The sequence below is a fragment of the Cryptomeria japonica genome, chromosome 6 (genome assembly GCF_030272615.1).
Source record: "Cryptomeria japonica chromosome 6, Sugi_1.0, whole genome shotgun sequence".
In the NCBI taxonomy this organism is placed as follows: Eukaryota; Viridiplantae; Streptophyta; class Pinopsida; order Cupressales; family Cupressaceae; genus Cryptomeria; species Cryptomeria japonica.
Window position 1 is genome coordinate 307930009 of NC_081410.1, and position 26190 is coordinate 307956198.

General features: G+C 38.9%; 1 protein-coding gene across 2 annotated transcripts in view; it reads right to left on the reverse strand.

Annotated features, from left to right (window-relative positions):
* LOC131043810 (ferrochelatase-2, chloroplastic) overlaps window positions 1-26190 on the reverse strand; it is a 221820-nt gene that overhangs the window by 160564 nt on the left and 35066 nt on the right. For both annotated transcript variants that reach the window (XR_009105605.2, XM_057977047.2), the window contains exon 3: window positions 1109-1463. Coding sequence is in view for 1 of the 2 variants with exons in the window: in XM_057977047.2 (XP_057833030.1) it covers window positions 1109-1463 (355 nt within the window). In the remaining variant the exon portion in view is untranslated. The remainder of the gene's footprint in view (window positions 1-1108; window positions 1464-26190) is intronic.

A 26190-nucleotide genomic window follows, 5' to 3' on the forward strand; every position in this document is an offset into this window, starting at 1 on the left:
GATTTCTTGAGTGTCAGTAGGGGCCCTGACCAGGCATGTGAACAGATGTAGACATCATTTATGTTTGTACTAGATTTACTCAAATATTTTGCATTAAGTTTGTATGTTATATGTTATGTCATGTAATGTTCTGAAGCATACTTTTGATTTTTGGTTGGTAATGGTCAAGAACCCTTGCATGGTTGATAAATGGTCAGCCCAACCGATACACCTGTCAAGCAAATATATTCATGCATGGAGTGTGGATGAGAAGTCAGTAGGGGAGCCCTCTGGTGTGTCCATTCTGCCAGTTATTCTTGCTGTTCATGACTGGTGTAAATAGTGAAGTTTTGAACATCATATGAATACATATGAAGCTTCCCACCTGTTTCTCTAAGTTGTTCAGCACTGCTTATTTCTTGTACTAGAACTACTTTATTTATCATTGCATACAATATTTCTTTTAACACAAATACAATCTACGATAGTTTTCTAATGCTCATTCAAGTTGGAAGTAAGGCAATAAGGAAGGAAATAAAATTTAGTTGTTTCATAATGAAGATAATATTTGATTTTGTGCCTTTCCAAAGACAATATTCAGGATATGTTAATACTGCATGATTCAGTTCTTCAGTTTGGGTTACAGTACAGATTAGACTGGTATTTTGAGATGATAAGCTGTAGCCTTTTAATAAAATAGAATTTTATTTAGATTAGCCCAAGCTTGAGGCATAATCTTTTGAAAACTTCTGATTTAAATATTATATCTTCAAACAGAAAGGAAAATGCATTGATAAAGCATTATTGTCCTTGGAGAATACATTGTGAACTATGCATGTCATCCAAAACATGCCAAAAGGGCACTATATGTTTCAAAGAGCAAGGCATATAAGGAATCTAATAAATTTAACTAGTATGCTCCATTCAAGAGCTTTACCACCTTATTAGCTTTCCATGCGCAATATCGGCATGTTTCATTTGTACTACATTAATATTAAAAAATTACAGTGAGGATATACAATGTATTAATTAATTAAGGGAATAAAGCCTGACAAATTTTGATAAGGACTGAGTACAATATCCCAAAAAATGTGGAAAATTGAAAAAGAACCAATGAATTACACATCACCGGGTCTGCAAATAAGTTGAACAAGAATGGTTGCACATCCTGAAGCGTCTCTGGTCCTCCAAGATTTAACAACAAAACGCCTACTTTTTCCTGCTCAACAAGCAGATCACGAACTAAAGTGGGATTTTTTTCTGTCATAAAAGTCTTTAAAGAGCATGAAATCTGGGTTACAGAACCTGTCTTTTTAATCACCGAAGGTAAACTCTTTTCCCACTGGGAATGAATTCCATCATAAAAATCAGTTTTTGATGAATTCAATCTACAAAGAGCTCCCTTTGTAATCATTCTTTTGTCAAATGGATACTTCATGTTTAGTCCATTGAAATGAGTTGTGCCTTGTGTTGAAGCAAGTGCCCTGCAATAAGAGACATAGCATGCTTTTAGTAAGCAAGAAAGATACCATCATATGGTAAATTCCAAATGCATTGTAAAACTTGCAACAAATTAAGGTAAAAAATGTGATGTTGAGGTCCTTAAGGAAATATAATTCATCTTCCCTATCGCCAAATGTGTTGTTACTTCCTACGTTGGATTTGTGCAGCTTGTTATGTATTACATTAATAAACAAATCACCTTGCAATACACATTGCAAAAGATTCCCAAAAACTAAACAAGTCTAAGTTTAATGTAAAAATCATGTGGACCTATTGCGATTCCACAATGAAAACCTAAAACCTTCATTGGAATCTTAAGTAGTAAAATGGAATCAAAGACAATCTAGTGAAATACAGATTAGCCTATCAGAATGCTTTCCAGTGACATGATATGCCTATTTTTTGTTCGTCAATGAGAAAGCAACACCTTGATGAGATGTCTCCTGCCTTGTCATTAAGCCAGAAACTGTACATCAACATTTATAGAGAAGTTTGACTCAAGCAAAGCCAATTCGACCAACTTCAGCTCGGAATAAACACATGGGAAAAAAGATTAAAGATAGTTCATCCAAGGCAACTTTGTAAATATCTTTCTAAGCTCAATTACACCTAATGCTATGAAAACACAGTGATGTTTAAAACCTGATTCTAAGTAGACTATGATTTTTTATCCATATAGCTAAGCCAACTTTATTGGAGGATAAATAGAATATCAAACATGATGGGGTTTCTTCAATTTTGGGGGGCTGCTAAACTTTCTGAGTTTAGTTTGTAGAGTTATGTTACATCTAAATTGTTGATAAAGACCAAGACACTTATTCGCATATTTTAGCTAATACTTATTTCTTTTTGAGTGACAAACTCGTTTTCTTAATGATATGTCAGATTTGTATTATGAATGCTCAAATGCAAAATCCTTGGGTGCATAGGCTACAATGAAGGATCCCTATGCCCGTATTTTCTCTTTCATTGTCAATTTGAAAAATTGGTTGTCTGACCTTTGTTATGAGCTGAAATGAGTAATTTCTATAAAATACAAAAAAATAGAAATGAATTAAAAGCTAAGTTGTCAGTTCGCTGGCATCTGCACCCAAATCTAGGTATGGTTTGAACCAGATTTGTGGTGCAGTTTGGCATGGGTAGAAATTCAAATAGAATATATCCAAAACACTACGGGTTCATCCTAGGTGAACCCGAAATGAACCGGGCAGAACCACAATGAACCCACAGCAAATACTCGATTTTAGTGAACTATATTGCTCACCATTGACACAAAATGTCACTGTATCATTTCTTTGCTCTTCTTCTAGATCTTCCAAAACTCTTCTTAATCAAATTGCTTTTGTACATGCTATTGTTCATGCAAAAAAAAATTCTTATGTACTAGATATTGCCAGTATATTTTGTTTCTTTGAACTTGATATAACCAATCCACTTCCTAAAGCAAAACAATGTCTTGGTGTGCTCTATCATCTAATGATCGTGCCCAACTTGTGTCTGAATAACAAAACAAATTTGAATCTTCAACTAAATAAATATAGTCCATGATCCTTTGTTCCTTTCACACATCTGAGCATTATTTTTGCTACTTGTAGATGCCTTTCTATAGGTTCATTCATATACCTTTATATCAATGAAACTACAAACAAAATATTTGGACTTCTAGCTATCAAATTGATTAAGCTCCCAACAATACTTTTGTATTTCCTTTCATCTAACTTTAGCGACCCATCTTATTTCATTATTTTTTCGACATGAGCAATTGGGGCATCAATACCTATACAATCTAGCATATCAAACTTCTTCGACATACCTTGAACATATTTAGTTTGACAAATAAAGATCATACTGTGAAATTGGTGTATTTCCATGCAAAGAAAATATTGCATCAATCTTCAATCAATCATTTCAAATTCTTTCATCATTGCCTCCTTGGATTTTGTCTTCATCATATTTGATCTTCTTATATAGATTAGATTATCGACATATAAAAATTAAAGATTCATCACCTTCCTTCTTAGAATGTAGTGTACGCTCATTCTTACTTCTCCCATATCCATTTGCTAAGAATCATGTATTAATTCTTGCATACCATGCTCTTGGTTTTTGTTTCAAACTATATAGCTCTTTCTTCAACTTGTAAACATATCCCTCTTTGTCACCTTCTTCAAACCTGTGTGGCCGATCCACATATACTTCCTCTTCAATGTAACCATTCAAAAATGCACTCTTCACACCTAATGAGTGTTCTTTTCACCCTTTCTAAGTTGTTAATGTTAATATCAATCATATAATGTCATGCCTTGCAACAAGTGCATAGGTCTCTTCATAGTTCGTACATACCTTTGAGCATTTTTTTGCAATTAATATGGCTTTGTAACTTTCAATTGTACCATCACTTTTGTACATTATCTTGTAAATCCATTTAGTTCCATCACTTCTTTGGTTTTTAGTAGCTTTATAAGCTCCCAAGTTTTGTTTCTTCCAATAGCATCAATCTCTTCTTCCAAGTTATAATACATTATTTCTTTTCAAATGCATCTTCAAACTTAGTAGGTTCCACCTCAATATTTGAATAAAATCCATAATTGATCAATTTATCATGCTTTCTCTAACTTGACTTGTCAATCTGTTAAAATTTTGATCTATCATAGATTTAGGGAATGAGTTTGCATTGCCTTCTTATTTTTTTTAACAAATTTGCTTGAAATTGATGTCAATTTTGCACTTTCAGATTTTTCTTCTTGATCTCAAATTATTTCTTGACTCACCATTTATTTTTCTTCCTTCAAGTGATCTGTATGGACTCCTCCATCAAACGTTGCATCTCTAAAAGTAATGCTCTTCCTTCTTTAAGAGGCATAAAACTTCTAGGCTTTGCTTTTTGCATTGTAACATATGAATATGCATGCTTCACTTTCTAGATCGAATTTCCATCTTTTCTCATCACTTATGTAAACATAAGCTAAGCAACCAAATACTTACAAGTGTACCACTGTAGGCTTCTTCTCCCATACCAAGCTTCATGCAATGTCCTATTTCTTACTGAAATAGTTGGGCTCCTATTCATGATGTAAACAGCAATGCTAAATATTTCAGCCCAAAATGCCTTGTCTATACTCTTTTCCTCCAGCATGCTTCTTGTTGATTCTATTAGTATTGTATTCTTTCTTTCTGTCACTCCAATTCGCTGCAACGAATATCATACTATTAACCATCTTTTAATTCCAATCTTCCCACAAAATTCACCTCCTCTATTTGTCCTTAAACACATTATGTTTCTTTCACATTTCTTTTCTACCATAGCCTTAACATTTTGAATGTTTCAAAAACATATTTTTACTCTTCAAAAATAAACCCATATGAATATAGTCAAATCATCAATAAATGTAATCATGTAGTGTTTTATACTTATGCTTGCCTGGACATAGGGCCACACAAATCTGAATGAATAAGCTTCAATGGCTGATTTTCTCTCCATGCACTTCCCAAAACATGTCCTTGTGGTATTTTGCAAGTGCACAACCCTTGCACACTTCCATTCTGTTGTCCCATTTTCGGTCCATTCCAACATTCTTGGAAAGTTCAAGGAATCTTAGCAAGCACCAATTTTATCAGAAAGAAATTCTGATAATGACAGTGAAATTAGGAGATCAAGATGAGTCCAATGGTACTTTCTAAAGCCAGTTTCAACATTTCAAAATCTCTCCTCACTTCTTGGAAAAGATTACTATTTTTGGAAAGAACCATTTTTTATGAAATTCAATACCTTGAGAGCTTAAGAATATTTTGGCATGGTCAAATTCTGAAAAATAATTGAATGAATTTCATTCATGAATATACAACGTCTATAAAGAGAATTACAAGATGGTGTTCTAAAAAGAACAAACCGTTCAACTGAAGCTTCAACATGAAGCTAAAAAGCTAAAAACTAAAAATATTATTTTAATACCCTCCCTAATGGTCATCGTACTCAATAACCTACAAAAGACACTACAAGAGTTTTGATCACAAATGCAAAGAACACTTTGCTGCTACAAAGACCTCCCGGGATCTACAGAATGTTAATGACCAAGGGTACCAGAAGCCATCCAACCTGATGTAATCCTCACACGTGAATTATAGAACTGTCACACACATAATTACTAAGCTGAAAACACAATTTTGAGGAAAAATCGGCAAACCCTCCAAAGAGCAACAAACACGATTTTAGCACAAACCGCAAAAACTTTTGCAGATGAGCACAGAGCACTGATTGCTCCAGCAATTCCAAAATAGACTGCAAGATCCCACGGTTGCAAATGTTTGCCCCAGCAACTCCAAGTGCAACACAAAAAAGACTACAACAAAGCACGATTTTTGTGGGAAAAAACATCAAACCCTAAAACAGGAACCCTCCAAAGGAGAATTCACGATTTTTTAGGACAAAATCGACAAACCCATAAATCTGAGGTTACAAAACATCATTTTGTTGGAAAAATGGTAAAACCCAGCTAACCAATATCCCACACGGACTTCGCAAATTACAGGTGATTTTTGAGGAAAAAATCGAAAAAATCTACGAACAATTTTTTAGGAAAAAATCGTGAAAACCCTCAAACAATTTTTCAGAAAAAATCATGAAAACCCTCAAACAATTTTTCAGGAAAAAATCGTGAAAACCCACCAAACAATTTTTTAGGAAAAAATCGCGAAAACCCATAAATAATTTTTTTCAGGACAAAAAATTATAAAAACTATCAATAATTATTTTTTGAGGACAAAAAATAAATTTTTTATGGCCAAAAAAATTATAAAAAACCTAAAAATAAGGCATATTTTCCACAAACCTCCCAAAAGCAACAATTGACTTGAGCGGCACAATGAAACCGTCACAGAAGACAGATTTTAGGCCATGCAAATACAAAAAACGACCCACAGAAAAATGTCGTAAAGGTCTGCAAAATTTTGCAATCTTGTTTTGCAGAAAAAAAAAAAACACAAAACGGCTTTAGAGAGCTTGACAAAAACCCTTTCATCGCCACCAGAAGTTGCAAAAAAAAACTCAATAAATACCAGTCGTAGGTCGAAAATGCCTGTTGGCACAATGTCGCGCCTTCGTGCAGCAAATAACACCTACGAAAAATAGCAAGAGACCAGATATGGATTTTCTTCGCTGAAAAAAAAATACATTTTTCTTTGCTCGAAAAACACATCCGTGTGGACAAAAACCCTCCTGCAATTTGCAAGAAAAAACTACCAAAAGTCGCCCACAAAAATAGAAAAGGCCCTCAAATCATAGAATCCCCCGACATGTTCAGAAACTCGTGTGAAAGAAAAAACCAAAAAAAACTTGGATCGTGCGAACCCCACAAACAGAAAACGAACACAGATGGAAAACAAACACAAAATCCATCACGTGCCCTTGGAGGGCCGAAAAATACAGTCGCAGAAACAAAATCACAGCTAACAAAAAAAAACGCAATTTTTCACTATTATTTTTTTGGGCACGATTTAGAAAAACCCTTGCAAACTGTAATGACCTGCAAAAACAAAAGCGCTAAAGACGTGCCAAAAAAAACCCTCGAAATTGAACAAATTTTGGAAATAAATTCCAGATAGAGGTCTTAAGAATTTTTAATAAAAAAATCGGCAAATCCTAAAAAAGCTCATCAACCCGCTCTAATACCATGAAAAATAATTGAATGAATTTTATTCATGAATATACAACGTATATAAAGAGCATTACAAGACAGTGTTCTAAAAAGAACAAACCATTCAACTAAAGCTTTCAACATGAAGCTGAAAAGCTAAAAAGCTAACTACGCCTCCTAATAAAAGAAACAGTAGTACCACTAAACGAACTAAAAAAAACAACTAAGTGAACAACTAAGATGACCATTATAGAATAGATATAATATTATTTTAATAGATTCATATTTGATCTATTTTATATTTTTTGTAACTTTGGTTGAATGTGCAAAAAATAATTAAATTTTAAGTTGTCAAAAAAGTAAAAATTAAAAGACAACTTATGTTAATTATTTAAAAGGAGTCTAAAGTCACCTTTTGGAGGGTAAAATAAAAGGACACAAATAATAATATTTTAATATTCCAAAAGTGCCTATAAAAGGGGATTTTGAAGGAAAAAAGCTCATTTTGAAGATTTTATGAAACCCTTGTATATTTGGAAGATTGAACCAAGTTCATTCTTCAGCCAAAGGACAAAAAGTTAAAATCCTTTTGACCATCAATTTTGTGGACAAAAACCCACCTAGCAGATCAAATGGATTTATAGAGAGTTCACCGTTGTGCTGAACGCTTGTGCCAATTGATTTCATAGTGTTTTGGGGATTTGAGATTCTAGTTTTCTTTTGGTTTCGAGTTTTCTTTCAGAAGTCAAAGTTTGCATTTTGGGTAAAGTTCAGTTTGCACTTCAGTACTGAATAAATGAAATTTTAGTTTCAAAATTTATCAAACCCAATGTGAAGTTATTTAATACAGAAGTTTGTATGCTAAAAATAATAATATATTCTCAATGTATTTGATGAAATATGCCCCTAACATATCAGCCGAGTAATACTACCCAGCTTTACCATAAAAGCTAGTAAGGACAGCCCTATTAATAGTCATACCAATAGTTCCCCAGCCGTATCATCCTAATGTCTAAGGTTGACCATACTAATTTCTAAGGAGGAAGCGACTAAATGGTGATCGTTCTTAATGTTTTAAGGCTTGAAATCCATTCCCTACACTACCAAACCAAAGGAGTAAGCACTTTAAGGGAATTAATTTACTTTGTTGAAGACTTGTTCCTAATGCTATTTCCCACCTTTCATAAGATTAAAAAAAAAAAAAGATTATTTAATTTACAAATAAAGGTGTTGAGCTTGCCTTCTAGCTGCACGTCTTTTGGCATTGTGTGAGACCTTCATGTACTTGGAAAGTGTTCGTAGGACCCTTTACATCATGAATTCAGAAGTCTTTGCTGATCCAAGCCCAAGTGCCACCTCATCACTAAGGGAAATTCGTATTAAAGTCTAAGCCCTTGTTAAAACTTGAACCAGAATATAGAAAAACTGAGAACAAAAAATAAAGAATGAAACACAAATACACAAGTCCTTCTCCTGGGAAAACCCTCCACCTGAGGGTGAAAAACTCAACCCACTCAAAATGAACTTTATTATATCTCAGAAATAGAATACAATTGATGATAGTCTCAAATTACTATCAATCACAATAATATGAGTTTGATTCTCTACAAATCAATCATAAGAATGAACTCAGATGATACATCTCACATACAATCTAAAAACCTTCATATGACTGAAAACTCTGAATGTAGAAGGAACACATAATATCTATGATTTGACAGACACAATCACACTATTTTGATGAATGAAAGAAGCCGATCATGAATCTATCGAAACTGCCGAAGAAGAGAGCACGAGACAAGGAAGAATGATCAAAATAACATATCCGGATTTCCAGTGAAGAGGCACACGAAGGGAGAGGGAAAGGCACGAACAGTTACATCTGCACCGAATAGCCTCATATACACCGACAGCCACATGAACTGACAGCCACATCACCTTCACCGACAGTCGTAGCAACATGAAGAGTCACCGACAGTCACCAATGCAAACAAGGCAAGAAAAGAACAAAAGCTAACGAACCGATACCAAAAGAAATAAATAAGGAACATTGCATTGATGATCTCTATCGCAGCTATATCTTCAACACTCCCTCTTAGCAAGAGAGAGATCTTCATTATGTCAACATATGACAAGTACACATAATTGCAACTCAGAAGATGTCAACAAAAAAACCATCACAGATTTTATTCAATAAAGTTGTTATCTTAGTATAACAATATTCATCATAGCTACTCCTAGAGGATTAGTAAAACCAAAAAATAAAAATCATAAAGTCATACACATGACTTCCACCATAGCTACTCCTAGAGGGTGGATCAAGGGATTTCACCTAGAACTTCTCTTGCAGAGAAGAACTCATTAATCAAGGGATTTCACCTCGAACTTCTCTCACAAAGAAGAACTCATTAACCAAGGGATTTCACCTTGAACTTCTCTCGCAGAGAAGAACTCATTAACCAAGGGATTTCACCTCGAACTTCTCTCGTAGAGAAGAACTCATTAAACACAGGCAATGTATCACTGAAGTTGAGACTCTCTCTCAGCAAGAGCATCATTCTCCCTCATACCAAGCTTTTCATGGAGGTAACAGAACTTCACTCTCGAAAGTGGCTTGGTGAGAATGTCTGCAGTCTGCTCCTCTGTAGAAATGTACTTGAGTTCAACTGCTTTTCGCTGAACCATGTTTCTCAAGTAATGATATTTAATTTCCACATGTTTGCTTCTATCATGAAATACTGGATTAACTGAAAGTTTAACACAGCTTTGATTATCACACATAATCACAGTAGGTTCCAAAGGCTGTCCAAACAAGCCTGCAAGTAATTTCCGAAACCACACAGCTTCTCTTGAAGCCACACAAGCTGCAACATATTCTACTTCAGCTATACTTTGTGCAACACAAGATTGTTTCCTGCTGCACCAGGAAATCATAGCTGAACCTAGGCTAAAACAGCAACCTGGAGTGTTTTTTCTATCATGCACACAGCCTGCCCAATTTGAATCAGAAAACCCTTGCAAGTTCAGCTCTACACACGAAGAAAATTTTAAGCCAAGTCCAATTGTACCACGTACATATCTCAATATATGTTTGGCTGCCACAAGGTGAATATGCCTTGGTTCACACATGAACTGACTCAAGGTATCAACTACACAGCATATATCAAGCCTTGTGTTAACCAAGTACATTAAAGAGCCAATTAATTGTCTATACATAGTAGGCTCAACTAAATCTAAAGTAGCTACATCATCATGTAATTTCTTCAAATTTACTTCCATAGGAGTCACCATAGACTTACACTCTAACATGTCAAATCTTTTCAAAATATCAACTGCATATTTACCTTGACTCAACATGATTTCATTTGGTCTTTGCCATACCTCAAGTCCAAGGAAATAATGTAACAAACCAAGATCTTTCATTTCAAATTCTGAAGCTAAATCCTTCTTACAATTGTCAATGAGATCATCATTACCAGTGAGAAATAAATCATCAACATATAGTACTAAAATCAGCACCTTATCATCATATACCTTGAAGTATAAGTTTGGATCAGCGTCATTCTTTAGAAAACCCAAGCTCAAAAGATAGTGGTCTATCATTTCATACCAAGCACGAGGAGCTTGTTTAAGACCATATAAGGCCTTTCTAAGCCTGCATACATGAGAGTTTCTATTGTAAATAATAAAGCCCTCTAGCTGCTCAATGTAAACCTCCTCTTCAATTTTACCATTCAAGAAGGTTGTTTTCACATCCATTTGATGAAGTTTCCAACCCTTAACAGCTGCAATAACTATGATAGTCCTGATAGAAGTGTAACGTGCTAAAGGTGCAAAGGTTTCTTCGAAATCTATGCCTTCATTTTCGGAAAAACCTCTGGCTACAAATCTGGCCTTGTACTTTTCTATACTCCCATCAACTGCATGTTTATTTTTAAAATGCCACTTAGAAGAAACCATTGATTTGTTTTTAGGCCTTGGAACAATGTCCCATACATCATTTTTCATAATAGATTGATATTCCTCTATCATGGCATCCTTCCACACTTGCTGCTTTAAAGCCTCTTCAACATCTGAAGGCTCAGATGCTAAGATATGACTCATCAAAGATACATAGCCAGCAAACTTGTGAGGTCTTTTACTTTCTTTGAAAGTACCACAAGGGGCTGCATATTTTTCAGCATCTTCCATAGTGTGTCTAGCCCACAAAGGTCTTTTCTTATTAGCTGAACTATTACTGGGACCTGCTGATGTAACTATAGAGTCAACTGGATCAATTGGATCAGCTGAATCAACAGGATCTTCTAAATCTGTAAACTCCCTCTGAATGTCTGAAGATGGATTCGGATCAGCCGTATCTAAATCTTGAGGATGCTCAAAATCTTCTTTATCAGATTCTTTGAATTTCATGCAAGCTACATCATCATCAAAAGAAACAACCCTGCTGATCTCAATCTATTTTTGTCCTGGAATGTAGATTCTATATGCTTTTGAAGATTCACTATAACCAACAAAGATGCCTTTCTTGCCTGAAGGTTCTAATTTAGATATTTTCTCTTTAGGAACATGAATATAAATAGGGCATCCAAAGATTCTGAAATAACTTACATCCGGTTTGACACCTGTAAAAGCTTCTTCTGGAGTCAAGTTGTTTAGAATCTAATGAGGACTACGATTATGAATGTGAATTGTTGTCCTACAAGCCTCGGCCCAAAGAAATGTTTGAAGACTTTGGTCATGAATCATAGCCTTTGCTGCTTCAACAATTGTCCTATTCTTTCTTTCAGCCACACCGTTTTGTTGAGGATTATAAGGGACACAGAACTCCCTCTTAATCCCAGCTTCAACACAAAAGTTATGAAAAACACCAGAAACATATTCTCCTCCATTATCAGATCTAAGAATTTTTATTTTCTTGCTAGATAAATTTTCAACTAGAGCTTTGAACTCTTTAAATCTGGACAGCACTTCATCAAACTCTTTAGACTTAAGAAAGTAGATCCAGCACTTACGTGAAAAATCATCAATAAAGATGACATAATACCAAAAACCACTAAGAGAAGCAATTGACATAGGTCCACATAAATCAGAATGAATTAATTCTAGAGCATTCTTTGCCCTACTTTCACTACTATGAAAGGTGCTCTTAATGTTCTTACCTAGAGCACACCCTTTGCAAACACCTTCATGGTTTTGATTCAGCTTAGGAAGACCAATGACAACCTTCTCCATTGAAGACAAAGTTTTGAAAATTAAATGACCAAGTCTTTTATGCCACAACTCACTTGAACTTGAAGAATCATGAGCTAAGACTTGAATAGGATAAGCTAAAAGCTTGTAAAGAATATCCTGACGAACACCAATAACATGAGTTGATTGAATACTAGAGTTCTTCTTCCATGCAAGTACTTTTCCATCAGCAAAAGCAACATGATAACCTTTGTCTTATAATGCAGAAACAGAAATCAGATTCCTCTTAATACCAGGAACAAATAGGACATCAATTAAATGAAGAGGAATACCAAAGTCCAACTAAAAAGAAGTATAACCAGCACCCTTCACAGAATAGCAAGCATCATCACCAATGATAACTTGAAGATGAGAGTCTTTTTCTTTCAAGTTTGAAAGGTGCTCACGAAAACCAGTGATATGACGAGATGCTCCACTATCTATCAACCATGTATCACTGTTAGTAGTAACATTACTAGAAAGTGCAGAAATAAATAAAAATCCTTCAGTCACTTGACTCTCTTTGAGGAGAAGGATTCTCAACATTTGCAGCAGCTGCTTGAGGCTTAGATTTTGATACACAATCTCTGGCAAAGTGACCAAATTTGTCACACCTAGAACACTGAATTCTAGAAAGGTCCTTCCACTTTTTCTTGGCATCAGGGGCTGACTCAACATTCTTGTCTCTAAATCTTTTGAAGTTACCTTTCTTTCCTTTCCCTTTAGATGCATGGGCAGCAAGCACATGATCATCTTCATGATGAGATTTGCGACCATAACCTCTTGCTTCTTGTTTGCATTCTTCCTGAATGCAATCTACCCTCAACCTATCAAATTTAGGAAGATCATCTCTTCCACTAATGCCTTGAATGAAGGATTCCCATGAGATGGGAAGTCCATTCATAGCTAACATAACCAAGTCTTTATCAGCAAAAGTATCTCCAATTGCACTGAGCTGATCTTTTAACTCAGAAATCTTCATGAAATAAGAAGTAACAGATTCTCCTCTAGACATTTTCACATCCAGCAGTTGATGCCTCAAGGCTAAAGCTCTGTTGGTATTGTCGAATTCATAAAGATCCTTTAGAGTCTGAAACAATTCCTTAGTTGAATCCAACTTAGAGATGATAGGCACCAGATGATCCTTAACAAAATCAATCATAATTTTCTTAGCCATGGTCTTATTCTTTCTCCATTGAACTTTCTCTGCATCAGCAGAAGGTTCTTCTACATCTTTCGAGACATAGTCAAGGAGATCATTCTCTTTTAAAGTGATCAGAATTCTAAATTTCCAAGAAGAGAAATTTGATGAACCATCTAATCTATCTTCTACTTTCAATCCGTTCGCCATAATGAATGACTTAGGCAAACAACTGAAAGAAATAAAGAACTTAAAAATTTTGGTTCTACATCGATCTTCTAGACCCACTCTGATACCATGTTAAAACTTGAACCAGAATATAGAAAAACTGAGAACAGAAAATAAAGAATGATAAACAAATACACAAGCCCTTATCCTGGGAAAACCCTCCACCTGAGGGTGAAAAACCCAACCCACTCAAAATGAACTTATTATATCTCAGAAAAAGAATACAACTGATGATAGTCTTAGATTACTATCAATCACAATGATATGAGTTTGATTCTCTACAAATCAATCATAAGAATGAACTCAAATTATACATCTCACATACAATCTAAAAACCTTCATATGACTGAAAACTCTGAATGCAGAAGGAACACATAATATCTCTGATCTGACAGACACAATCACACTATTTTGATGAATGAAAGAAGCCGATCATGAATCTATCGAAACTGCCAAAGAAGAGAGCACGAGACAAGGAAGAATGATCAATATAACATATCGGGATTTCTAGTGAAGAGGCACACGAAGGGAGAGGGAAAGGCATGGACAGTTACATCTGCACCGACAGCCTCATATACACCGACAGCCACATGAACTGACAGCGACATCACCTTCACCGACAGCCATAGCAACATGAAGAGTCACCGACAGCCACCAATGCAAACAAGGCAAGAAAAGAACGTAAGCTAATTAACCGATACCAGAAGAAATAAATAAGGAACATTGCATTGATGATCTTTATCGCAACTATATCTTCAACAACCCTTATCTACCAAGTGCTTGGGAAAGATGGTTGGAAAGATTTTTTGTGGATTACATAGCTGACGCAGTTAAGAAAGATGGGATTGCAGCCTTTATTGGCTGTTTAATCAAGTCCGTACAGGTTTTGTTTTTTAAATCCTTCTTTGGAATATCCTTGAGTTTCAGCAGCCGCATCATTTGGCATCATCTGTTTGCCCTCTCGGGTAAACGGTTAAATGCAGAAAGTAAATGCACAGAACATAATGGAAATATATTAAATAACCAGCCTTTGTATTAATTCCACAGTCCATGTACAATAAGTGCTTATAACATTACATCTGACATGACTAACATGATCCTACTTCGAAGAAAAGGTACACAATATATAATACCCGAAGGGGTGCGACACAACCGTCGCGACTCCAACTACCTACCCGTCGGCTAACTAACTGACCGCCGTAACTCATTATTACCGACGACAACATAAACATAATATAACAACATAACATAATGATTATTCCCGTCAACATCATCCCCCCCAAGAAAAGAAGTCGACTCCGACGACTTAATACAAAATAGAGATGAAAGGCAGGAACTACTGACGCCAGTCGGGCCCGAATCGTATACACTTCCTGCGTCCTCACCTGAAAACCCTTTTCTGCTACCATCTGATGCTCAAGTGCGGATTTCACCAATATTGCTTCCTTTGCCATCACAATCCTCCTGTGCCTAACACAAACTTGTCTGCAAAACACGTTTTTCAGTCTCAACTTCCACCAACTGCTACTCAAATGATACTGTCTCCCTAGCCAATTTGTCCTCGATAGCCACTCGTGCTGCTCTCCCAGCATCCAACTCCTGGGTACGCTGAACTAAGTCTCACGCGACTATTGCCTCCAACCTGGTGGTCAGTTCCTCCCAAGCCCTCTGTGCATCCACCAAGGCAACCTCATGTCTAGCCGAGACATACTCCAAGTTCCTCAAAGCGTACTTATCCTGCCTGGAGGTGGCCACAATCCGCTGGCACAAATGCTAGGAGACACCTCAAATCCTCCATCACACTCCCCAAAGGCCAAAAACTGAACTGAATAACTCCCTAGTGTCATACAACTGCGCGGACCTGCAATGCCTTCCCTCAAACTCTGTTTGTTCCCAACCTCCAAATCCGTCTCCCTCTACGGCTTATGGCTTCCCCGCCAATGCTTAGCTGCAGGCTTCTTTCTCACAATACGGACAACCACAACACTTCCCGTGGTCTTCTGTAGCTCAAAATAAATTGGGGGTCTGAGGGCAACGCCCCCAACGGGGTCGAGGGGCAGCGCCCCTCGCGGGGTCAGGGGCAGCGCCTCTCGCGGGGTCAGGGGCAGCGCCCCAGCGGGGTCGAGGGGCAGCACAACATTTCTGTGATATTTTAAGATGCCAAAAACCCTTCTTTTCCACTCTGAATTTCCAGTGTCCTGGCTTCAAACTCCAGCGAATCATTTTAAATCCAGTCGTCGTCGTTTTTTTTTTTTATTTTTTGGGCACTGTAATGTCACCGATGGCACCCCGGCCATACAACCTCCCTGTACGGTCAACAACAACACTGGCACCTCCAATCGTGCGGCCACCTCCCCGTGCGGTCGACACCCTTCTTACCGTACGGACACACCTCCAGCATACTGACAACATGCTCAACTGTGCACACCGTACAGTCCTCCTTCCGCACGCCCAACGCAGTTCAACCGTACAGTGACCACTGACAACGAAGCGACTGCGTGTGTGTTTGTGCGTTTGCATGGCTGTGCGGCTGCGAGCTGCGCGCTGTGCGGCTGTGGGCTGTTCGGCGCGTGTGTGCGGGCGGGTGAGTTGTGCGGCTGCAGGCTACGTGTTGTGTGGCTTTGTAGTTGCGGGTGCCGCCGTCGGTGGTCCACCGCACGGTGGTCGCCGTCGGTGGTGGCACACCGCACGGTGGTCGCCGCCGGTGTTACCACTGCACGGTGGTCGCCGTCGGTGGTGGCACACTGCACAGTGGTCATCGTCGGTGTTACCACCGCACGGTGGTCCCATCGTAGGTCCGTCCCTTTTTTTTTTCTTTTTCTTTTTTTTTTTGACCGTACGGTCACTGTCATACAACTGTACGGTTTTCAAATTTTTTCATCATTTTTTTTTTTTTTTTTTTTTTAATAAATTTTTATTATTTTTTTTTTGAGTTGTCTAGAGAGTCTTCAGCTCGGGTCCCCTGTCTCTGGGATCGCCCTTCATCCTTCTCGGTTTTCCTCGCCCAAAAGTCTCCTGCTTTTGTCCCGTGCCTCTCGAGTCCCCCTTCCATCCTCTCGGGTCCCCCTTCGAGCTCTCGGGTGTCCGTCCGGCCTCTCGGGTCCCCTGCGCGCTTCGCGTGGTAGGGTTTCAATTTGCGCCTGTTGGTGGCAAGTCTATTTTCAATGGCCATCGGAAGACCTGGAACCACAAATTCTGCAGGGACCACGACCTCCTTCCCATACATAAGAAGAAGAAGGATAATAAATATTTTGAAGACTGCGGTCTTCCACACAGGGTTCCAATCGTTGCCAACACTCTTCGGATTATCTATGTCGCCAAGGTTTGGGGCATCTCCCTTCCAATATTCTTTGTATTCCGGCAGGTACACCTCTGTTGGTTGCTCTGGTTCCTCTACTTCGAGCCTGTAGCTTTGGAACATTTCGTAATCCTCCATTTGCCAGTGGAAGAGCCCGTTAAGTGAGCATACCTCATCTTCAGAACATCCCTCCAATTCGAGCACCCCTTCACTGTTCGGCTCCATCGCGTTCTTGCCCTTGCTTTCATCGGGACCCCCTTCCCCTTTATTAAAGTCCTCTGAGTCTGATTCGGAAGAGGCGAGCTCTTCGCCGACATCTTGGGTGTGTAGGTCAATGGCATATTTCTGCCCTCCCTTCTCCATGGAAAAGTGTATTTTTCTTCCAGTTGTGGTTTACCCTCGCGTTGATCAACCACGCTCTCCCTAGGATGGCGTCATAGCCTTTCTTCTTCGAGGGAATAACCACGAAATCTAACAAGAATGGTTGCGTACCAATTGTCACTTGTTGGGCCATCAACAGGCCGAGTGGCTTAATGCCGTGTTGGTCCGCTCCCACCAGGTTGAATGTGGGTGGCCACAGGGTGGGCTTCCCCAGCCGCTTCCATGTTTCTTCTGGTAGTACATTCACCCCAGATCCCCCGTCCACAATGGTGTCCTTCAGAATGGTCCCACGGATACCCATTTCTACCACAGCTGGATGTCTACCACTACTCAAGGCTAGTAACATCGGGTCAGTCGAAGGGCTGACGGAAACCTCCACCTGTGGTGTACTCTTCAAAGCGGTGGCGGGAACCCCTACCTGTGGTGCACTCGACGATGCGGTGGCGGAAACCCGTACCTGTGGTGTACTCTTCGAAGTGGTGGCGGGAACCCCTACCTGTGGTGCACTCGACGATGCGGTGGCGGGAACCCGTACATGTGGTGCACTCGACGATGCGGTGGTGGGAACCCCTACCTGTGGTGCACTCGACGATGCGGTGGTGGGAACCCCTACCTGTGGTGCACTCGACAATGCAGTGGTGGGAACCCCTACCTGTGGTGCACTCGACACTGCGGTGCTTTGCACATTGGTGAGGATGGCAGTCCTCAATTGTGGCATAGAGTCTAGAAGGTCTTTTACCTTTATCGGCACCTCTATCTGCAAGATTTGCCCAATGATGTCATTTTCCGCTTCCATACGGGATGATGTACTCGCCACCTCGTTGTCCCGTCGTTCGGTCGTCATCTCACGTTCAATATTGGCCTTTGCCTCCCGTAATCTCTCCTTCTCCGTATGGGGGTCGGGATAAGTGGCTTTTTTCGTCTGGGCGCGGGTGATCACCAGTACTTCTTTCTCACCAGTCTTCTCAGCCTTCTCGATGTTGAGGAGATTAACCCCTGCCTATGGGCAATTTGCGTCCTCATGGTCGCCTGGCCCACACCAACGGCAGAGGTGCTGAGGGGTGGCTTCCTTCGTGCAATCACAGGCGAAGTGCCCCCACTAATTACAGGCCCTACATTGGATAATTGGCCGGCCCTTGGTGTCATACTGGATACGGTTTCCATTATTGGTATTGTTGCTATTCCTTCCGCCGCCACGTCTATTGTCCCGATATCCTCCAGATGATGCCATTGTGTTAGTATGTTGGTCGGTACTTGCTGGTGCGGATGTTGTGGCCTGCTCCGTGAACAGCACCTGGTTCATTTGCGTACTTCGGGTTTTCATGTTGTATGGGCACTCCTTGGTGGAGTGTCCCATCACTTGGCAAATCTCGTAGAATGCCTTCTTTTGGCAAGTACCCTTTGTGTGCCCTTCCTCTTTGCACTCAGTGCACCATATGTCCCCTTCGTTCCGACCAGTGCTTCTCATTATTTTGAATTCCTTTCTCATTCGCTCCATGTCTTTCTGGAGCGCTTGCACCCGTTTGCCAGCCTCATCGTCGCTGCTGCTTTCCTATGAAGAGTCATCGTCCTCAGATGAGGATTTATTACTTTTCTTCTTCTTTGATGTTTTGTGTTTGCTTTCCAGGTCCATCGCCCTATTATAAGCGTCGTCATATGACGTCAAGGGTACAATTTTCATCTTCCTCCGTAGAGAGGATTTCAACCCTTCAACGAACCATCGTTTCTTCAATCCATCTGCGGGTTGGCTTTCCATTTTACCCAAGAGTTCTTTCAACCTCCGACTGTATGCCCGTACTGTCTCCCTGGTACCTTGTTTGGTACTGTATATCTCCGTTACAATTTCATTGTCATCACGGAGCAACCAAAACTCCCCCGTGAATTCCTTCTGTAGATTGGCCCACGTGGCCACTTTTTGCTTGTCCACATCGGAGTACCAATCTATGGCAACTCCTCGTAACATGGCTGGAAACTGCTGTACCCAGTCATCCTGGTCTGTTACTCCATTGGCAGACCAAATGGTTTCACATGTACGGCAATGCCGTAAGGGGTCTTCCTTGCCCTCCCCTGTGAACTTTGGCAATTTTTGTTTACTCGCCATCCCACCGCTAGGTCTCGCTCCTCTAATTCCTTGTGTGCTTGTACCTAGCGATCCTCCGCCTCCTGCAACTGAACATCCACTCGTGGGTCCTCCAGAAAAAGTTGCTGACACCAAACCAAACAAATTGCCTCCCGTACGGTACCCTTGTGCTCCCTCGGCACCTTCGGTCGTACCGTCACTTTTCGTTGTCTCCCTCCAGTTGTCCTCTGAAATGGACAAATTCTTTAGCAAGTCTCTGGTAGCGTCGATCAGGTTTAGACTTCACCTTGTTTGTTCCACCAACTCTTCGCAGCTTCTTACCCTACGGTGGTATTCTGGCGAACTGTAGAGTTCTCCTTCGCCAACCTCCGTGACTCCTTCTGGCAGCCCTACAACAGTGTAGATAGTGTAGTTCTCTCCGTCTATCTCTGCCTCCACAACCTCCATGACACCTCCTGGGTTCCCTTCAGGCAACCCCTCGGCCGGTCATCCCTCGGCAAGCTGCCTTAGCCTATGCCTTCGTTCTATCTGCTATCTGAGATTCAACGCGGTTTGTGCCACTTCCCATTCGTCACTCTGTATCTTTTTATTTTTGTCCTTATTTAGTCTATTGGGCATAAGTCACTTCCATACACAGCAAACACACGCCATGTACACAAAAAAACTTTTATTATTTTTATTTTTATTTTGCCTTTCAGCCACAATTTATATCAACAGTGTGTCGGGATTATTACAAGGTTCAATTTCCTCCTGGCCTGGCGCCATCTCGTTCGTTCTGTTTCCCGTCGGCTGTTCTCTTCGTAGCGTTGCAGGATTTGTTGTCATCGCTCTTCCTGGGCAATCTCCTCCAGGCGGGCCTGTTGTGCCAGCGATGCCTGTGCAAGCAACCGGGGGAGGTGGTTCATCAATCGGTTTACTACCGGGCTAACCTCCAGCGCTGTCCACACGGCACTTGGTGGGATTTCTGCCTCCGCCGCTTCTCGTCGAACGTATGTCTGAATGGCTACCTGGAGCAAAATTGAAAATTCTCGCGTTGCCGTGTCTTCTCCTGTGTAAAGTTTTGTCCGCGCGTCGTCGGCCTCCAGGTTTACTTCACCAACGGGTAGGCCCATTGTGTCCGTGCGCCATCCGTGTCTTCCGTTCCCGAGTACGTCTAGGCAGCGGCGCCAAATGTTTGCCCTCTCGGGTAAACGGTTAAATGCAGAAAGTAAATGCACAGAACATAATGGAAATATATTAAATAACCAGCCTCTGTATTAATTCCACAGTCCATGTACAATAAGTGCTTATAACATTACATCTGACACGACTAACATGATCCTACTTCGAAGAAAAGGTACACAATATATAATACCCGAAGGGGTGCGACACAACCGTCGCGACTCCAACTACCTACCCGTCGGCTAACTAACTGACCGCCGTAACTCATTATTACCGACGACAACATAAACATAATATAACATAACATAATAATTATTCCCATCAACATCATCCAGGTCAGCTTATGATTCTGATTTTTAAATCAGTATATACCAACTTTTAGTATAAATTATTAGCAGCTGATTTCATTGAGAATTATTGCAACTTTCATGACAAATTGCAATGTCATGCGAATTTATCCTTATATGCTAGTGCTATTGCATCTATTATGGTCATCTCATTTCACAAAGATTATGGTTGAAATACACTCAAATACATTGTCCACCAACTGTTTGATGAAATGTCCATGAGTGTACATTGATAAATTTGCTAGTTTGATAAGATATCTTGATGAGGACAATTACAGCGAATCAGAGCTATGAATGTTTATCTATAATATTTGCAACAGTCAAAAAAATATTTCATTCAAGATAATACAATGGTATGAAGAGCTCATTTTCTTGCCAACTTGTTGGGTTAATAGTGAGAAGATCATTTTCAGATTGCTTCAAGTTAGTGACCAGCACTTACATATATTCAGTTATCAGCAATCCCATTTTTTTGTCCAGTGATTTCAATTCAGCTTCAGTAGAAGTTGGTCTTTAGTTACACATGAATCATGGAAGATAGACAAATGACATATTCCTTGTTTGAATCTCTTAAACAAAGTCAAAATGAAATGGAAATAACATTTCGAAAGATGTTTGGGGTAAGTTTAAATCAGAACAAGAGTCCTCCAACCATTAGTCAATCTGAAGAGCCTGATATTAAAGAGAAAGACTTGCATAAAACGCCTTACAATGCTAGGGAAAAACTTGAACGCCTGCCACAATCAAAGGATAATCTACTTTGCATTTTGGAGGAAGTGGAGAATTATTTTGTTGATGGTAGATCTATTAGACACTGTGGGAATGCAATATGTTGTGAAGCCATCAGTGAGTTCTTTAGATAAACCAGAGCTTATGAGTCACCTGGATAAGGATGTGAGACTTAAGGTTACTTATTGCATTAATGAAATTGCAAGGATAACAACACCTAAGACTACATACAATGATGACATAATGAAGGAAGTATTTCAAATGACTATAGAGAGTTTCCATGATTTGAATTGATACTAGGCATCCTTCTTTTGCTAAGAGGGTAAGAATTCTAGAAACTGTTGCAAAGGTTAGATTTGTGTGTTGATGATTGACCTTAAATGTGATGATCTAATTCTCAAAAAGTTACTATTTCATATCTGCTATCAAAAAGTATCATGCGGAAAATGTTATAACAGCTATATAGGCCATTATGTATTTGATTATTAATGAGGGTGATAATGTACCCCATCTTCTCTTATCAGTCTTATTGGCTAACATGTGGAAGGATGACCAAGAATCTTTATCTATTGTGCAGGTTTTAACTGAAATGGTTGTTAAACAATGTGAAGAAAAAATTGAAACCATATCTAACAGTTGATAGGTTAAGAGTTGAAACCACAGATTAAATGTCCTCCTAAAATGAGTAAGAGTCAATTAAGGAGGGAACAACGTTGTTTCACATGTAAGGAAGTCTGGACACCTAGTCGCGCATGTGGGAGCAACAAAGAAGATAAATTAGTGACTTCCATCCCATGTTTATTCCAATAGAGTGATGATGAGAGCAAAGAAGAATTTGAGACAGTAAAGCTTGATGAAGAAGGAAAGACAACATCAGAAATCTTTGAAGTTATGACAAAATTTGAGAGGAAACTCCAAGATGATCCATAAGAAAGGTATGCAGATGATAAAAAATTTAAAGTCGTTAATAATGATTTTGGGTTTTTTCCAAATTCTCGCTTGACAGATTATGATGAGCATTTATACCAATTCAGTGAAGCCTATTCAGAAATTGAAGGAAAGACTCATGAGACCTTATTGTGTAATGAGCAAAGTCATTTTTCTATTTTAGATCAAAGGCCTAGAGAATTGAAAGAATTGAAGAATCAATTTTTGGTCATTAAAGAGAAAGTGGTACAAATTTTGACAAGAGTTGATAGCACATGCAAATTCATTGAAGAACTCATTTGTAAGACCCAAGTCAAAAGAGATGGAAAGGCACTGAAGGAGGATCCACCCTTGCAAATTTGCAAATAATTAAAGATGCTTTGGAAACAATGAAATCAAATTAAGTGCAATTGCTTTTAGATGAGGATCATACCATCAAGTTTGCAGAAGAGACCCTTGATGCATTGAAAGGAAAAGAGAAAGAAGTTGATGAGCTCAGCTTTGAGCTTAAATCAACAAAGGGCTCACTAGAAAGTACCCAAATGGAACTTCTAAAAGCAGAAAATCAGCTTGATGTTGCACAGCAATTTAGTAAGCAAGAGAATGAGTAAAATGCTAAAGAAATCAAACAGGTGATTGATGAGTTTGATAGACTCCAAGAAGATTTTGATTTGGAACAGTTTGTTGAGTTTGCAGGTACAGAGTTGGGACAACATGAAGATTGGTTTAAACAAGAAGATGGAAATAATTTCCTATTTTTTGATAACCCACTCTTTGAAATGGATGCAAAATTATCTTTTGATAATCCGATTTTTGTGATGAATGCTGGAGACATGTCCTGATTCTAGTAATATAGCAAGTGACAATATCAAGAGATGAGATACATGTGAAATTTTCAAGCATGAGATAGATGCTATTCCTAATACTGGATGTGGCTTTCAGCTTGTCAAAGTTTTTGGATCAGCAACTAATGGTGAGCAATTTGGTCATCTTTATGAGTATAGCTTAAGGTATGAAAGTACTGTTCCTAGTGAAGAAACATCAAGCACCATCAGAAGATCTCTAGGTGAAGCTCATATGAATGTCAAAGTAGCACAACATAAGCATGACGGAGCTACCATTGTTTAGCATGTATGCAAGAGATCGTCAACAAGGAATGTTAGAGATTAAAGATGATGGAAGGAATGTACCATGGAGGGTCATGGATCAAAATATCAATCTTACCACTACTATCATCATTCCAATCATCCATCACATGATTTCATTTGCACACTTACAAATGGATTGGCAAGTATTTTAATCAAGGGATGGAGCATTTTTCTGTTAGTAACTTGTATGGAAGGATTTTCAGTCATTAGAACGCTCCCATTTCTTGATATTGCAAGGAAATTTTATTTTTGCAGCTACTATTACATTTTCAGATTGTTAATTTTGATGAAATCAAATTGTAAGGTGATGATTTCAGACTTGAACATCAACAAAAGCTCAATTCCTTCGAGGTCATGGAATTATGGGAGAATGTTGGTAAATGTTATCGGCTGAAGAGAATGGATACTCCAGCCAACAAAATCCTGATTTGAGTTAAAAAACAATGATTTGTAGCTGTCATAAATTGTTTCCAGCTTGCACCCATGCTGATTTATGTCCTTCCTTGAAAAGAACAACCTTCAACATCATTAATGAAGATCATTTGGCAAACGATTGGCAAACGAATGTGTTGTAATTTTCAATAGGTTATCTATGGAGCTAATTCAAGGCAGCAGATTGCCGCATGATTATGACCATCATTCAGACTCTTGGAATGAAAACAGTGTGTGACTACACAGATTTTCCAGCTTATATCCGAGTGGCACAGTGGAAACATGGCAGAGAAAAGCAATTTTGGGGAGTTCCCTAAATTCTTGCAGACTGTTGTTGTTTTTTTAGCAAAAAGAGTGAAGGATGTCTTATTCGAAGGTGTGTTGTAGCATAGCATATCAAACAAGAGGAATCAGAACCTCCTAGCTTGATTTGGGATCCTAGTACTTGTAAAGGGATTCAATTGAAAAGAGTTGGAGGTTTGAGTTGGCATTGCTTGAGGACAAGCAATTTTGGGAAGGGAGGATTTGTAATGTCCCTTTTCCAGTCCATTCCAAGAACATTGGAGAGCACCAACTTTATCAAAAAGGAATTCTAACAGTTGCCGTGAGCTCAGGAGATCAAGATGAGTCAAATAGTACTTTTTGAAGGCAATTTTGGTATTTTGGGAGCTCTCCACACTTCTTGGAGAAGTTTTCTATTTTTAAAAAGCACCAATTTTCATAAAGTTCTATAACCTGAGAGCTTAAGAATATTTAGGCATGGTCAAAATTCATATTTGATCCATTTTAATATTTGGGAACTTTAGCTAGATGTGCAGAAAATAATTAAATGTTTTGTCAAAAAAGTAAAAATTAAAAGACAACTTATTTTAATTATTTAAAAGGAGTCTAAAGTCACTTTTTGGAAAGAAAAATAGGACATAAATAATAATATTTTATTATTCAAAAAGTGCATAAAAAAGGGTATTTTAAGGGAAGAAAGCTCATTCTGAGCAGTATAGGAAACCCTTGTTTATTTGGGAGATAGAATTGAGTTCATTCTTCAGCCAAAGGACGAAAGCCCTTTTGGCCATCAGTTTCATGGATGAATAAACCACTAACTGATCGAGTGGATTTATACTAAGTTGACCATTGTGCTGAACACTTCTGCCAATTGATTCCATCGTGTTTTGGGGATTTGAGATTCCAGGTTTGCTTTTGGTTTCAAGTTTTCTTTGGGAAGTCAAGATTACATTTCCAAGTTTGGGTGAAGTTTCAATTTGGAGTTTGGTACTAAATAAATAAAATTTTAGTTTCAGAATTTATCAAACCCCAGAGTGAAATTATTTGGTACAGAAATTTGTATGTTGAAAATAGTAAGGAAACACAGGGACACATCCCCGATCTGAAAAACCTCATCCCCATACCGGGGACGTTTCGGAGACTTCAAGACGGCCAGGAGACATACGTCCCCTTTTTCGGAAACGCCATCCTCTGATGCTGGGAGTGTTTGGCCATCCCGGGGACAGCCAAACCTCCCCTCCATTAGGGAGACTTTTTTTAAAAAATCAATTTCAAGTTGCAAAAAAAGGCATTTTTTAATTGTTTTGTGGGCCCCTACCTCCCATATCGCCCTAAAAGTCATTAGGCAAAAGATTTTGACTCGTTTGATCATTTGCATGAGAGGAAAAAAAGTGGAGCAGCAAAAGGGTTTGAAGCAAGCAGTCATTAAAAGAGGAGGAGCAGTAAGATAGAAGGAAAAGAGGTTGAATCTGAAGTGGGATGTTGATCCCGAAGATGTGACCCAAGTTCATGAGGAGACACCAGAGGGATTGGTTGGGATTCTGTTGGATGAGGTGGACATAAACCATGACAGTGGTAGAGACTCATAGGACTCTGATTTTGATGTAGTGTTAGGAGCTGCAGATTAGGGGCAGCAGCGTCTCCGTTTTTTTGTATTTTCAAATCATAATTGAAAATGAAACTATATGGCAG